At 44.9% G+C, this 13,753-nt stretch overlaps 1 protein-coding gene across 2 annotated transcripts in view; it reads left to right on the forward strand.

Annotated features, from left to right (window-relative positions):
* Positions 1–12,309: 12,309 nt before the first annotated feature.
* Positions 12,310–13,753, forward strand: part of PPP3R1 (protein phosphatase 3 regulatory subunit B, alpha) — an 85,435-nt gene continuing 83,991 nt past the window's right edge. Inside the window, exon 1 of one of the 2 annotated variants that reach the window (XM_077814008.1) lies at positions 12,310–12,541. Coding sequence is in view for 1 of the 2 variants with exons in the window: in XM_077814009.1 (XP_077670135.1) it covers positions 12,539–12,541 (3 nt within the window). In the remaining variant the exon portion in view is untranslated. The remainder of the gene's footprint in view (positions 12,542–13,753) is intronic. The other variant, XM_077814009.1, reaches the window with a different exon arrangement.

The following is a 13,753-nucleotide window of genomic DNA, read 5'->3' on the forward strand; positions in this document are numbered from 1 at the left end:
TTCCAATTAAGTTACCTGCTGGTGTATCTTTATTGAAGTCAATGGGCTTCCATCAACTCAAATGTATTTTTACTAATTTCCATTATTTTGAATCAGTACTAATCAACTGCTATTCTGGGCATCATCTACAACTGCCTCTTCTCTATTTTATATTTAGAAGCATCTTTGTGAGATTGTCTATTCACTGGGTTCAGCAACTGATCACTCTGCATTATTTCACTTCAAATGGTTTACAACCTCTCTTCCATTCCCTAGAAAGCAAAAGAAATGTTTTCAGTTTGTTTGCAGTCTTAATTTTCCCCTTTTGGAATAGCTTCAACTCAGCTTCCACAATAAACAAAAACTAAATGGTTGGTATTTGTCTCACTATCTCCTCAAAACTTTGGACTGTCTGGAACTTAATCAGTCAGCTGATACAAGTAGCAGTGGCCAGATCCTAAGAAACAAGATGTAAAATGCCATTTTAAAACTCAAATTGTTTGTTTGGGGGGTGGTGTGGGGAGGACCACAAGACTGGTGAGGAGCATATATTGAAAGTCCACTAGTGGTTTGCAGTGCAAGAGGCCTACCTCTACTGCGTGGTCAGTTGTTGTAGGCTAAGATTTAGCATCTTCTGACTTAAACCCAAGATAAATGGTTTATCACAACCAGAGTCCAAACCACAAAATAAGAAAAATAAGATGAGCCTCTGCAGGTAACACGTAAGAGCCTGGCTACACTAGCCAAGCACATTGGTGAAAGGACAAAGAGTGAACTTTTGAGTACAACATTTGTCCTATCAATTTTAGAAAAGTGCTTGTGTTCCGTTCTTCTGCGATAGTACTAGGGTATTGAGAAACTCCCACAGTTCTTGGCACAGCTCTCCAGAAGAGGTGCTTTTTGAAAATCAGCAAATTATAACTGGCTGCCCACCAAAGATGTGCAATCAATCACCTATTATTATAATTGAATTGGCAATTGAAGTGGTCACAATATCAAGCCATTATGCCACCAACAACCCAGCCTCAAGTTTCATTGAAAAACTCAATGGTTTCTCCAAAGCATTGTTTCCACTTGTTTGTTCTGTGGAACCAGCTATATATCTTGAGGTGCTATACCCACACACAGCTGTGGGGACAGGAGTGGAGGGTGGGAGGAGTACTTTTCTCACCCAATTGATTTTAGGCAATTCTGAAGCTGTGTTTTGGTTAGATACCTGAAACAGAAGCTGGTCAAAGGTTCTAAATAAAGAGTCTTAAAATTAGGACAGGAAAAGGAGGAAGTGGGGGGGAGGGGCAGGTAGAGATAGCAGGATGGATTTAATGAAAACCCTGTGGAACTAAGCCAAGTAATAGTTTTGTTAATATACCCCCATATATTTGGAACACCTATGCCCCCAACATCCATTATGAATGAATCTGGAAGGGAAACAGTGTTTCCCCATTTTAAAAAAAGCCATTTTAACAATGACCCTGACAACAAAACTGCGATATGTACCAACAGTTTACTAGCAGGCAACCTGTTGTAGATTAGGGTTGTCTCATCCTTCCTCTTCCCGAACTCTGGATAGAATTTACACAACCCAAAGACATTCACAGAGCAACCAGCAAAATATTAGGACTACATTTTTATTTCTTTCTGTCAAAAAGAACAGATAAAAGCTGATGTTTGAGATAAATTTGAGCAACCTTTTATTTTCAAGTCCATTTGTGAATGCATTTCAGTCAGCATTTATACTGTATATTTATATTTGTTTTATAATCTATTAATTTCATTTACCTAAATTGGATTTGTAGAAAAATGGTTTGTCAGTTTTGATGACTGAATGCATGGGAGCTACTTTCTAAATGCACTGAGCTGTGGCTAACAAGCCAGCACCAATGTTTATACTTTAACAATGGTGACATTTCTCACTTCAATTAGTAAATGCTCTTTCCCTGGGAAAATGCTGCCTTATATTTTAGCTGGTAGATAAAGAACAATTTCCTTCAAAGCTGTTTGCAGTAAGATGACTAATTGTTTCTTATACAAAGGTAAAGGTGAACAGTAATGCTTACTAAAAATAACTATAACAAGCCTTAAAAGCCAGTTACTGAGAACATGTATATTCTTTAAAATGATAGATATTTTAGAACATAACTGCAATGCCTCAAGAGTTCACCTGCTTTGCTGAGGAAAGCTTCTTATAGCCCTTTAACGGTCGGAAGAGAAAATTATTTAATTAGATGGAGTCCCAGGCCCTGGGTTAACTGACAAGTGAATGATCCATGAGAGGCAGTTTAGTGACAGTTGTGAATGAGGTGTGAAGAGACAAAATACAGGGTAAGATAGATGCCCTATTTTTATCCTGATTTTTGGTTTTTAACTGATAATCAATAAAACACCACAAATACCAAAAAACCCACAACAATAAATCAGAAATTGGTGTTTAACCAATAAACACAAAAACACTGAAAATATTTACTTGTGTCTAACTGCTTGTCTACACAGAGCCACAATGCCAACTATGGGGGTGCGATTTCTAACATGCACTAACATATTGTGCATTAATTTCTTTGTGTAAACTCTCCTGGTGTGCACTAAATGTTCCCTAGTGCGCTTTAATGTGGTGCTGTTTGAAACATTACATTGGGAACATTACAAATATTGCTCCATTACAGCGGTGTATACCATAATGAGTAATGTATAATATACTATACATTACTCATTACACTACAAAGAGAAAGCCAAAAAACCCCTGATTTTTGACATTACATAAAATGTAAAAATTGCTAAAAATAACCCCTCAAAAATGAAATACACATCAAGAAAATAGAAGCCCAAGATAAAAAGGATCTGCTCAGAACACAGAGGGACCAGTGTAAACAATGGACTTTATTCAAAAAAGTTCAAAATTTATATACTGAAAAAACACCCCAAAGTAAGTTAACTAAGGAAAAAATTCAGTTATGTAAGGAAAAAAATAGATCTAGATTCTAGTTAGATAAGCAGTCAGGAAGATTTATAGGGTAGTTTTAATTAAAATGGATATCCATGTTTTTCTGTTACATAATTTATTAAGTTAAATTTAGTAGGCAACCTTTCTGCAAACTGCACCTTTACTATTAACGTTGCTGAGGAGCCCCAATAAGCACAGAGTTAACTTTAATTTTATCTGTGTGGATAGACATTTTGGTTAGAGGATAAAATACATACTTATTCTAGTTTGAACTGAAGTAATTATGCTGCAAAGAAAACTTACTTAAGAGCCAAACAGAAAGTGTTAAGCAATGAAATTTTCTGAAGCTTGTTCTAAAAAAATATTTTAAAATAAATACATTTGCAAAAATACTACGCCAGACTGACATTCAGGCACAAAGGAACAATGCAGTGAAGAATATTAATGTGTACTATTCAGTGTTTAGTACACAGTGTTACAAGCACGTGCACCACCAGTAAACACTGGTATTGTATTTTTAACATCTTATAAAAGAATGGTAAGTACACCAGAGAAAAGCAAACCACTAAAAGAACTGTAGGAAATAAGCAGGTAAAAATAGCTAGTATGCCTCAACACACAATAGCATAATAGAGAGATGGTACTTCACAATTAGTTCATTTTAGCGTGTCCTCCCATTTGTCTTTGGGTATGTCTACACTATGAAATTAGTTCAATTTTATAGAAGTCAATTTTTAGAAATCGATTTTATACAGTTGATTGTGTATGTCCCCACTAAGGGCATTAAGTCAGTGGAGTGTGTCCCCAATACTGTGGCTGGCATCGACTTATGGAGCGGTGCACTGTGGGTAGCTATCCCACAGTTCCTGCAGTCTCTGCTGCCCATTGGAATTCTGGGTAAAGCTCCCAATGCCTGATGGGGCAAAACATTGTTGAGGGTGGTTTTGGGTACATGTCGTCAGTTGCCCCTCCCTCCCTCCATGAAAGCAACGGCAGACAATTGTTTCATGCCTTTTTTCCTGGGTTACCTGTGCAGACGTCATACCATGGCAAGCATGGAGCCCGCTCAGCTCACCGCTGTTGTTGTGAGCATTGTAAACACCTCACACTTTATCCTGGAGTATGTGCAAAACCGGGCTAAGAGGACGATTGTGATGAGGACACGGACACAGATGTTCCTCAAGCACGGGCTGTGGCAATTGGGAGATTGTGTCAGCAGTGGGGCTGGTTGATACAGTGGAACGCTGATTCTAGGCCCAGCAAACAAGCACAGACTGGTGGGACCACATAGTGTTGCAGGTATGGGATGATTCACAGTGGCTGCAAAACTTTTGTATGCGTAAGGCCACTTTCCTCGAACTTTGTGAGTTGCTTTCCCCTGCCCTGAAGTACAGGAATACTAAGATGAGAGCTGCGCTGATAGTTGAGAAGCGAGTGGCAATAGCCCTGTGGAAGCTTGCAACGCCTGACTGCTACCAGTCAGTCAGGAATCAATTTGGAGTGGGCATGTCTACTGTGCGGACTGCTGTGATCCAAGTAGCCAATGCAATCACTGACGTTCTGCTATCAAGGGTAGTGACTCTGGGAAATGTGCAGGTCATACTGGATGGCTTTGGTGCAATGAGGTTCCCTAACTGTGGTGGGGCGACAGATGGAACATATATCCCTATCTTGGCACCAGACTACCTTGCCAACCAGTGCGTAAACTGCATGGGATACTTCTCTTTGGTGCTGCACGAACTGGTGGATCACAAGGGATGTTTCACCGACATCAACGTGGGATGGCCGGGAAAGGTGCATGACGCTCACATCTTTAGGAACTCCAAACTGTTCGAGCAGTTGCAAGAAGGGACTTACTTCCCAGACCAGAAAATTACCGTTGGAAATGTTGAAATGCCTACAATTATCCTTGGGGAGCCAGCCTACCCCTTGCTCCCATGGCTCATGAAGCCGTACACAGGCAGCCTGGACAACAGTAAGGAGCAGTTCAACTATAGGCTGAGCAAGTGCAGAAAGGTGGTAGAATGTGCCTTTGGACGTTTAAAAGCTTGCTGGCACTCTTTGATGACTAGGTTAGACCTCAGCGCAACCAACATTCCCATTGTTATTGCTGCTTGCTGCGTGCTCCATAATATCTGTGAGAGTAAGGGGGAAATGTTTATGGCGGGGTGGGAGGTTGAGGCAAATTGCCTGGAGGCCAATTTTGAGCAGCCAGACACCAGGGCGATTAGAAAAGCACAGCTAGGCACGCTGCACATCAGAGAGGCTTTAAAAACCAGTTTCATGACTGGCCAGGCTACAGTGTGAGAGTTGTGTGTGTTTCTGCTTGCTGCAAACCCGCCCCTCTTGTTGATTTTAATTCCCTGTAAGCCAACCACCCGCCCCACTTCGATCACAGCTGGCAAAGGAAATAAAGTAACTATTGTTTTGAAACCATGCATTCTTTCTTTATTAATTAAAAAAAGTGAGATAACTGACAAGGTAGCCTGGGTGGGGTGGAGTAAGGGAGGAGGGAAGGACAAGGCCACATTGCTTATTGTAGCCACACTACAAATCAAAACTGTTTGAATGACAGCCTTCTGTTGATTGGGCCATCTTCTGGAGTGGAGTGGCTGGGTGCCCAGAGCCTCGCCCCGCACCATGTTCTTGGGCGTCTGGGTGAGGAGGATATGGAACTTGGGGAGGAGCGCAGGCAGTTATACAATGGATGCAGCAGGGGTTTGTGCTCTTGTTGGCTTTCCTGCAGCTCCAATAGATGCTTCATCATGTCCCTTTGCTCCCCCTTTAGCCTCAGCATCACCTCCTGCCTCTGCTCTTCATGGTCACTTAATGCTTTCCTGGCCTCTGCCACTGAATGCCCCCGTCAGTGCAGGAGGACTGCATGAGCTCAGAAAATGTGTCATTGCGAGTGCGTTTTTTTCGCCTTCTAATCTGCGATAACCTCAGGGATGGAGATGATAGGGGGAGCATAGAAACATTAGCTCCTGGAGTGGTGGTGGTGGTGGGGGGAGATAAAAAGGGAGAGTAAAATTTAAGAAGATACATTTCTGAGAACCAAAGGGAGACTCTTTCACAGTGAATCAAGCAATTCACAGCAGACAGCACATGTGCTTTAGGTACAAGGTCACATTTTGCCTTTTATAATGAGCGCCTGCCGGCATGGTGACATATCACAAACGGCTGGTCAACAGAATTCAGTTTCCAGGCAGCCATGGTAAGCCTTTTGGTACGCGGGTTTGGCTTCTTACGCCTTCAACACATGTGGGAATGGTTTCAAACTGCAGCACCATCCTTTCCCATAGCAAGCAATGCCGGTTGGGTTTCACGTTTAAAAAGAGGGGATGCGGCACACACCTCTCCCCACCCCACCGCGTGGCTATTCTCTGGGATGATCCCTTCACCCCTCCCCCCGCCGCATAGCTATTCTCCGGGATGATCCCTTTTAGCCAAGGGCAAATAACCCAGCATGAACGGGGTCTTTTTACTGTTCCCTTACAAAAATCCCCCTATTTCAACCAGGTGACCATGAATGATATCACTCTCCTGAGGCTAACACAGAAAGATAAAAGACTGAATGTTGCTTGAATGCTACCAAACCCAGGACCATTCGCTGCCATGCTTTGTTCTGCAATGATTCCAGACTACTTGTTACTGGCTTGGCATGGTAAAGTACCATGGTAAAGTACTGTGGAGGACACAATAAGGAAGCCCTCCCCAGAAACCTTCTGCAAAGGCTTTCAGAGTACCTCCAGGACAGCTTCATGGAGATGTCCCTGGAGGATTCCTGCTCCATCCCCAGACACGTTAACAGACTTTTCCAGTAGCTGTACTGGCCGCGAATGCATCCCAATTCTTCAGGGCAAATCAAACATTAAATACTATTGCTTTTAAACCCTGTACTGTAGTTACAAACCTGCACTCACCAGAGCTGCCTTCTCCAGCTTCAGGGTCGGGGATCCCGCCTTGGGAGGGTATTGGCTCCAGGGTGATGAAAAGGTCCTGGCTGCCGGGAAGAACAGATTTACCACTTGCCTGCTGAGCATCCTCCTCCCTGTTGTGTGAGACTCCACCCTTTCAGGTGTCCACGGACAGTGGTAGCGTAGTGGTGTGGTCCCCCCCAGAATGCCATGCAGCTGATCATAGAAGCTGCATGTATGGGACTCTGACCCGGAGTGACTGTTTGCCTTCTTTGTCTTTTGGTAGGCTTGCCTGAGCTCCTTGACTTTCACGCAGCACTGCTGTGTCCCCCTGTTTAGCCTCTCTCCACCATGCCCTGTGCGATTTTGGCATATATATTAGCATTTCTTCGTTTTGATCGGAGTTCAGCCTGCACAGATTCTTCTCCCCATACAGCAATCAGATCCAGTGTCTCCCTTTCGGTCCATGCTGGAGCTCGTTTGCAATTCTGGGGGGACTGCATGGTCACCTGTGCTGCTGAGCTCACCATGCTGACCAAACAGGAAATGAAATTCAAAATTTCCTGGGGCTTTTCCTGTGTACCTGGCTAGTGCATCAGAGTTGAAAGTGCTGTCCAGAGCGGTCATATTGGAGCACTCTGCGATAGCTCCCAGAGGCCAATACCATAGAATTGCATCTGCACTACCCCAAATTTGACCCAGCAAGGGCTATATTAGCGCTACTCCCCTCGCTGGATTTTAAGAGCCCTTTAGGTCGACAGAAAGGGGTTGGTTGTGTAGATGCATTCATTTTAAAATCGATCTAAGGCGACTAAATTCAACCTAACCCCATAGTGTAGACCAGGGCTTTGTGTTGAAGAGCTTCTGAACTATTAGCTATTGTACTACAGGATAAAAATGATGTATTTGGGGGAAAAAAAGTTGAGCTGTTTCTTTAGCCTTACATGAATAAGGTTAAGAATTTTAAAGTTAGTGCATTCTTTCTCGTTAACGCCATTTGCTTCTCTCTCATTTCATTCAGGTTGGGCAATAAAATTAGACTAGTCAGATTCATTTTCAGTTACAGTCAACATCTAGTCAATTTCACTTCCTGGTTCCCATATACTCAGTAGGGTTGCAGCGTTAGGGATGCAAACACAGCAGAATTTTAAATTGAAGCTATTTTTTTCCTTTGGAATTTTAAGAGTCATGGAAACATTTCTGTTGATCTTAGGTTTTGTAAAACAAGTCTGGGGCCTAAATGTACATGGCAATGCTGCCCCTGAGAAAGCTGTATTTTGAGTAATAGCATCACTAGTAAAAGTTAAGACTGTTTTATTAGCATCTGTGTTATAGAGTTTGGATTAATTTACAAGAGCACAGTTACACAAGCATACAGTATCTATTATCATGGCAATGAATGTGTGACAAAATATGAATACAGTAACTCCCATACCAGAGCAGACTAGTGATCCACCTAGTCTAGTACTGATCTTTGACAGTGGCAGGGCCAAGATTCTTTAGTCATTAAGGTACTTCTTGATTGTTTGCTGTTAATTTAGCATTCAGAAATGTGTGACTTTTTAAAAATTGTTTCTTCCACTGTGCATTATCTTGCATTTATCAACAGTGAATTGTGTGTGTCACCATACTGTTCATTCACCGTTGTTAGGTCTTTGTCAATTTCCCCAAGTCAACTCAAGCTCAGACTAACCTCCAGAACTGAGTCATCTACATTTTGTCACCTCACAGTTCACCATATTTCTCAGATATTTCTAACAAATACTAAACATCATGCCTACTATGGAACCTACAGTACTCCACTCTTCATCTTTTGCCATGTTGAAAACTGTCCATTTTTTCTTACCCTGTCTTTTAGCCAGAAGTTTCTAATCTGTGATAAAACTTCACGTTTCACCCAGTGATCTAGTTTCCTCAAAAATGTTAATAGCCTCTTTCAGGGGATAGCTGACCCTTAGTTCCTCTTTTACTGCCTTTGCTCCCTAACACCTGATTTCAAGATTCTAGTTACTTCTTGGAGAGTTGACAAGTTGGCCCCAGGCACAAGCAGAAAGAGTGACCACGCGGGGACCACTGTTCTTGCACTAAGAAAAGGAGTACTTGTGGCACCTTAGAGACTAACCAATTTATTTGAGCATAAGCTTTCGTGAGCTACAGCTCATTTCATCGGATGCATACTGTGGAAACTGCAGAAGACATTATATACACAGAGACCATGAAACAATACCTCCTCCCACCCCACTCTCCTGCTGGTAATAGCTTATCTAAAGTGATCACTCTCCTTACAAGGTGTATGATAATCAAGTTGGGCCATTTCCAGCACAAATCCAGGTTTTCTCACCCTCCGCGCTCCCCCCCCCACCCAAACTCACTCTCCTGCTGGTTATAGCCCAGATAAGATATTACCAGCAGGAGAGTGGGGTGGGAGGAGGTATTGTTTCATGGTCTCTGTGTATATAATGTCTTCTGCAGTTTCCACAGTATGCATCCGATGAAGTGAGCTGTAGCTCACGAAAGCTTATGCTCAAATAAATTGGTTAGTCTCTAAGGTGCCACAAGTACTCCTTTTCTTTTTGCGAATACAGACTAACACGGCTGTTATTCTGAAACCTGTTCTTGCACTGAGTCATCAAGTCGTAAGCCAGCTCTGTCTCCCACTCAGATAGCAAGACAAGAGTGGGGGGACAATTCACTCCTTTGATAACAGGCTAGAAAGGGATGAAATTCACAGTCCAGTTTGGGGACCTTGTTCTTAATGATAAAGCTGGAAACGATTAGCTTAGTGCTAAATTAAATGATTTCCCCTACTCCTACCCCCAAAAAGCTATCATCCTGAATTTGGTAGGATTGATTTGTCAATAAAATGTCATTAAAAAATCAAATGCCTGCAAAATGACATCAGTGTAACTGTTTCTGCATGATTATTCTTAAGGGATATCAATATGGTAATATTTTATATTTATTTTCATCTCTCTACCTCATTTATCAGAACCGTGTCATATTGTATTGATAGTCAGCACAAAAAGTTCTGATCTGCCCAGTAAATGCCATAAGGTGGCAGTTGTAACCTACAGCAGCTAAAGGAATGCAAAGTAAAACCACTTTTACTTAATATTTCACTTTACCCTTCATAAAGTCTTTCCTAATAAAGCATTTGCTGGCCTACTTAGCACCTTACAGTATAAATAGGTCATTTTCTGAAGGCCGATCTTACTCATGCCAGCAATTACTGTCCTAAAAGCTAGCCCTGAAAAGGTACTCAGGCTCCATTCCCTGTATTATTTGCACTTATATAGCACCACTTCTTATAACTAATTTGTAAGCGCTTCAGGGAAGGGAATGTCACTTTGTAAAATGCCATATAAATGTTAGTGCTATATAAGCACTTTTAGGCAGAATGCCACTATCCAGTAGCTCAATAATATTGTCTACAGCCAAGCTCTACAATACAACCGCATTTGCTCCAACCCCTCGGACAGAAACAAACACCTACAAGATCTCTATCAGGCGTTCTTACAACTACAATACCCACCTGCTGAAGTGAAGAAACAGATTGACAGAGCCAGAAGAGTACCCAGAAGTTACCTACTACAGGACAGGCCCAACAAAGAAAATAACAGAACGCCACTAGACATCACCTTCAGCCCCCAACTAAAACCTCTCCAACGCATCATCAAGGATCTACAACCTATCTTGAAGGACAACCCATCACTCTCACAGATCTTGGGAGACAGGCCAGTCCCTGCTTACAGACAGCCCCCCAACCTGAAGCAAATACTCACCAGCAACCACACACCACACAATAGAACCACTAACCCAGGAACCTATCCTTGCAACAAAGCCCGTTGCCAACTGTGTCCACATATCTATTCAGGGGACACCAACATAGGGCCTAAATCACATCAGACACACTATCAGAGGCTCGTTCACCTGCACATCTACCAATGTGATATATGCCATCATGTGCCAGCAATGCCCCTCTGCCAGGTACATTGGCCAAACCGGACAGTCTCTATGTAAAAGAATAAATGGACATAAATCAGACGTCAAGAATTATAACATTCAAAAACCAGTCGGAGAACACTTCAATCTCTCTGGTCACTCAATTACAGACCTAAAAGTGGCAATTCTTCAACAAAAAAAACTTCAAAACCAGACTCCAACAAGAGACTGCTGAATCGGAATTAATTTGCAAACTGGACACAATTAACTTAGGCTTGAATAAAGACTGGGAGTGGATGTGTCATTACACAAAGTAAAACTATTTCCCCATGTTTATTCCCCCTGCCCTCACTGTTCCTCACATGTTCTTGTCAACTGCTGGAAATGGCCTATCTTGATTATCACTACAAAAGGTCTTTTTTCTCTCCTGCTGGTAATAGCTCACCTTACCTGATCACTCTCGTTACAGTGTGTATGGTAACACCCATTGTTTAATTTTCTCTGTGTATATAGATCTTCCCACTATATTTTTCACTGAATGCATCCAATGAAGTGAGCTGTAGCTCACAAAAGCTTATGCTTAAATAAATTTGTTAGTCTCTAAGGTGCCACAAGTCCTCCTTTTCTTTTTGCGGATACAGACTAACACGGCTGCTACTCTGAAACCTGTCAATAATCTTAGTTTTGCATAATTAATTGCATTAACATCAAAGACACACTGAAAGCACTTGGCTAGAAATGATACAGGTAAAATATTATTTGGGGGCATTTCAGCATGAAGACTCCAGTGAAGTGTTACCATAACTGGTGGAGGGTAGCAGCCAGTAACACAGGATCGGCTCATCCTACCCAGATCCACACACAGAAGGTAACCGCCACACTAAGATCCTGCCCCATGTGCACTTAAGTGTGTGGCGGGGTAGCCACCTCTGCAGCCCTCTTTGTTCATTGGATTCCCCCAGAAAGGCTGAGGAGGCAAGATAAATCATCAAGGGGGCAGGTGGTGATGGTTGTAGAGAACATCACTTTGTGCGAAACACGGATTATTCCTTCCCTCCCCCACATTAACCAGGGCATAAGACAACCCAAAAGGAAACAGCTTTAGCCCCAGTGTCTCTAAAGGGCCCCAGGCAGACGGTTTGGGCAGGGACAGGAAAGCCTCCCCCCAGGGCAAAGAGAGAAAAGGAGGCAACACAGTGGCACAGACCTCCCTGCCTGTAGGGGGCTCCTGCCCCCCAGCCGAGGGAGAAACGAAGCTTGGGAGAGGGAGCTGAGGGTGGAAGTTGACGGGGGTCCGGAGAGGGGCCCCATGTGGGGCAACAGGCCCAGGAGAACCAGCCCCCAGCGGAAACTCCCTCCACGAGCTACAGGAAGCAGGGGCCGAGGCGACCCACTTCCCGCTCCGCGCGAGGGCTAACCCAGATCCGGCCGGCAGCCGCCATTTTACACACCCCTATGTGACCAACCTCCAACCTCCCCCGGCTGAAACTACAGAACGTCCCGCGCAGTCTCCCCCGCCCCCCGCACGTATGCAAATTAGCCCCTGGTGGCGGGGGTGCCCGGATGTTGGCTGCTCCGCCCTGTGCTGCCGCTCTTCGCTCGCTCTTCTTCCCTCCCTCTCGGTGAGGTTGCGGGTCAGCGCGAGCCACTGCAGCGAAACCGTCAGCGGCAGCGCGGCGGGACTGAGCGGGCGCGGGCGGCTACTGAGACCGGCACTCGGCGGATCCAGCTGCGGGGAGGCTCCCAACACCCACCCGCCACCATGGTGAGCAGCCCCCGCTTCCCCTCCCCCGCCCGCCGAGCCCCCTGCACCGGGCCCGGCAGAAAATTCCAGACCCAGCCTGGTCCTGCGGGTCTGGGGCAGAGATCGGGAGGGAGCGGGGACGGCAACGGCCCTTAGGAGCCGCCCCCGTCCTGCTTCCCGCGGGACCGGGCCCTCCCCTCCGCCATGCCTGGGCCGCCTCCAGATATCCTCGTCCCCTCCCCACCCCCGTGTCCCGGCCGCAACCCCAGCTACCTCCGTGCCTGGGTCGCCTCCAGATACCCCGGTCCCCTCCCCTGGGCCGCCTCCAGCTGACCTCCCGCCCCCCGGCAGCCTCCAGCTACCCGTGTCCCCGTCCCCGCCACGCCGAGGCCAGCTTCAGATACCCCCTGTCTCGTCCGCCTCCGGATTGTCCCGCCCTCCAGGCCCGCGCCGCCTCCGGGTACCCCCGCTGCGCCCCCCAGGCCGCTTCCAGATACCTCCTGTCTCCTCCCACATGACCCCCTACACTCTTTTCCTGCCACCCTGTCAGTAACAGCCCATCCCCCCGTCCTCATACCCCGTCATCCCCCTCAGCTACCCTTCCCCTCGTTACCGTGTATCCCCACGCCACTGCTCCTCTGCCTTTATACCCGCCCCTCCCCTGCCCCCAACCTCGGCGTCCCCGGGCCCCCTCCCATCTCTGAAACAGGATTGAATCCTAGGCTGCTCTTCATCTGTTTCCCAGATGTAGTCCTGCGTTTCTCTGCCATTGCTCAGTGGTGCTGTTCCGTGGTGGTTATTTTGCAGTCTTGCAGGGTTTTTTTTTTTTTTTTTTTTTTTTGCGCTTTGGTGCAGCAGCGTTTGCTTCTCATGTGCAGACCCGGAAGGCTACAATGTACGTCGCCCATGGCAGACTTTATTGCTCAGAGTTTGTAAATCTTACAGTAACTGTGATCTGTATGTAGATTTTTGGATGTTGTAAGAAGGTTTGCAGTATATCACGGTGTGCATGAAGGGGTTGTCTTTTTAAAATCATAGCGATTTAAATTTCCCTTTTACTGCCGTAAAATTAATCCAGACATATGGTATTCTATGCTGTAGTATTTTACGTCGACACTAGGGGTATCTCCTGCTTACCACTCGTGCCAAGAAATCAACGCCCTTTTTAATAAACATTTATTTTATGCTAAATTATCCGATACCCCTGGCTGCAGGGTGACTTCTGTCAAAGTT

This window comes from Eretmochelys imbricata, chromosome 3 (genome assembly GCF_965152235.1).
Source record: "Eretmochelys imbricata isolate rEreImb1 chromosome 3, rEreImb1.hap1, whole genome shotgun sequence".
NCBI lineage: Eukaryota > Metazoa > Chordata > Testudines > Cheloniidae > Eretmochelys > Eretmochelys imbricata.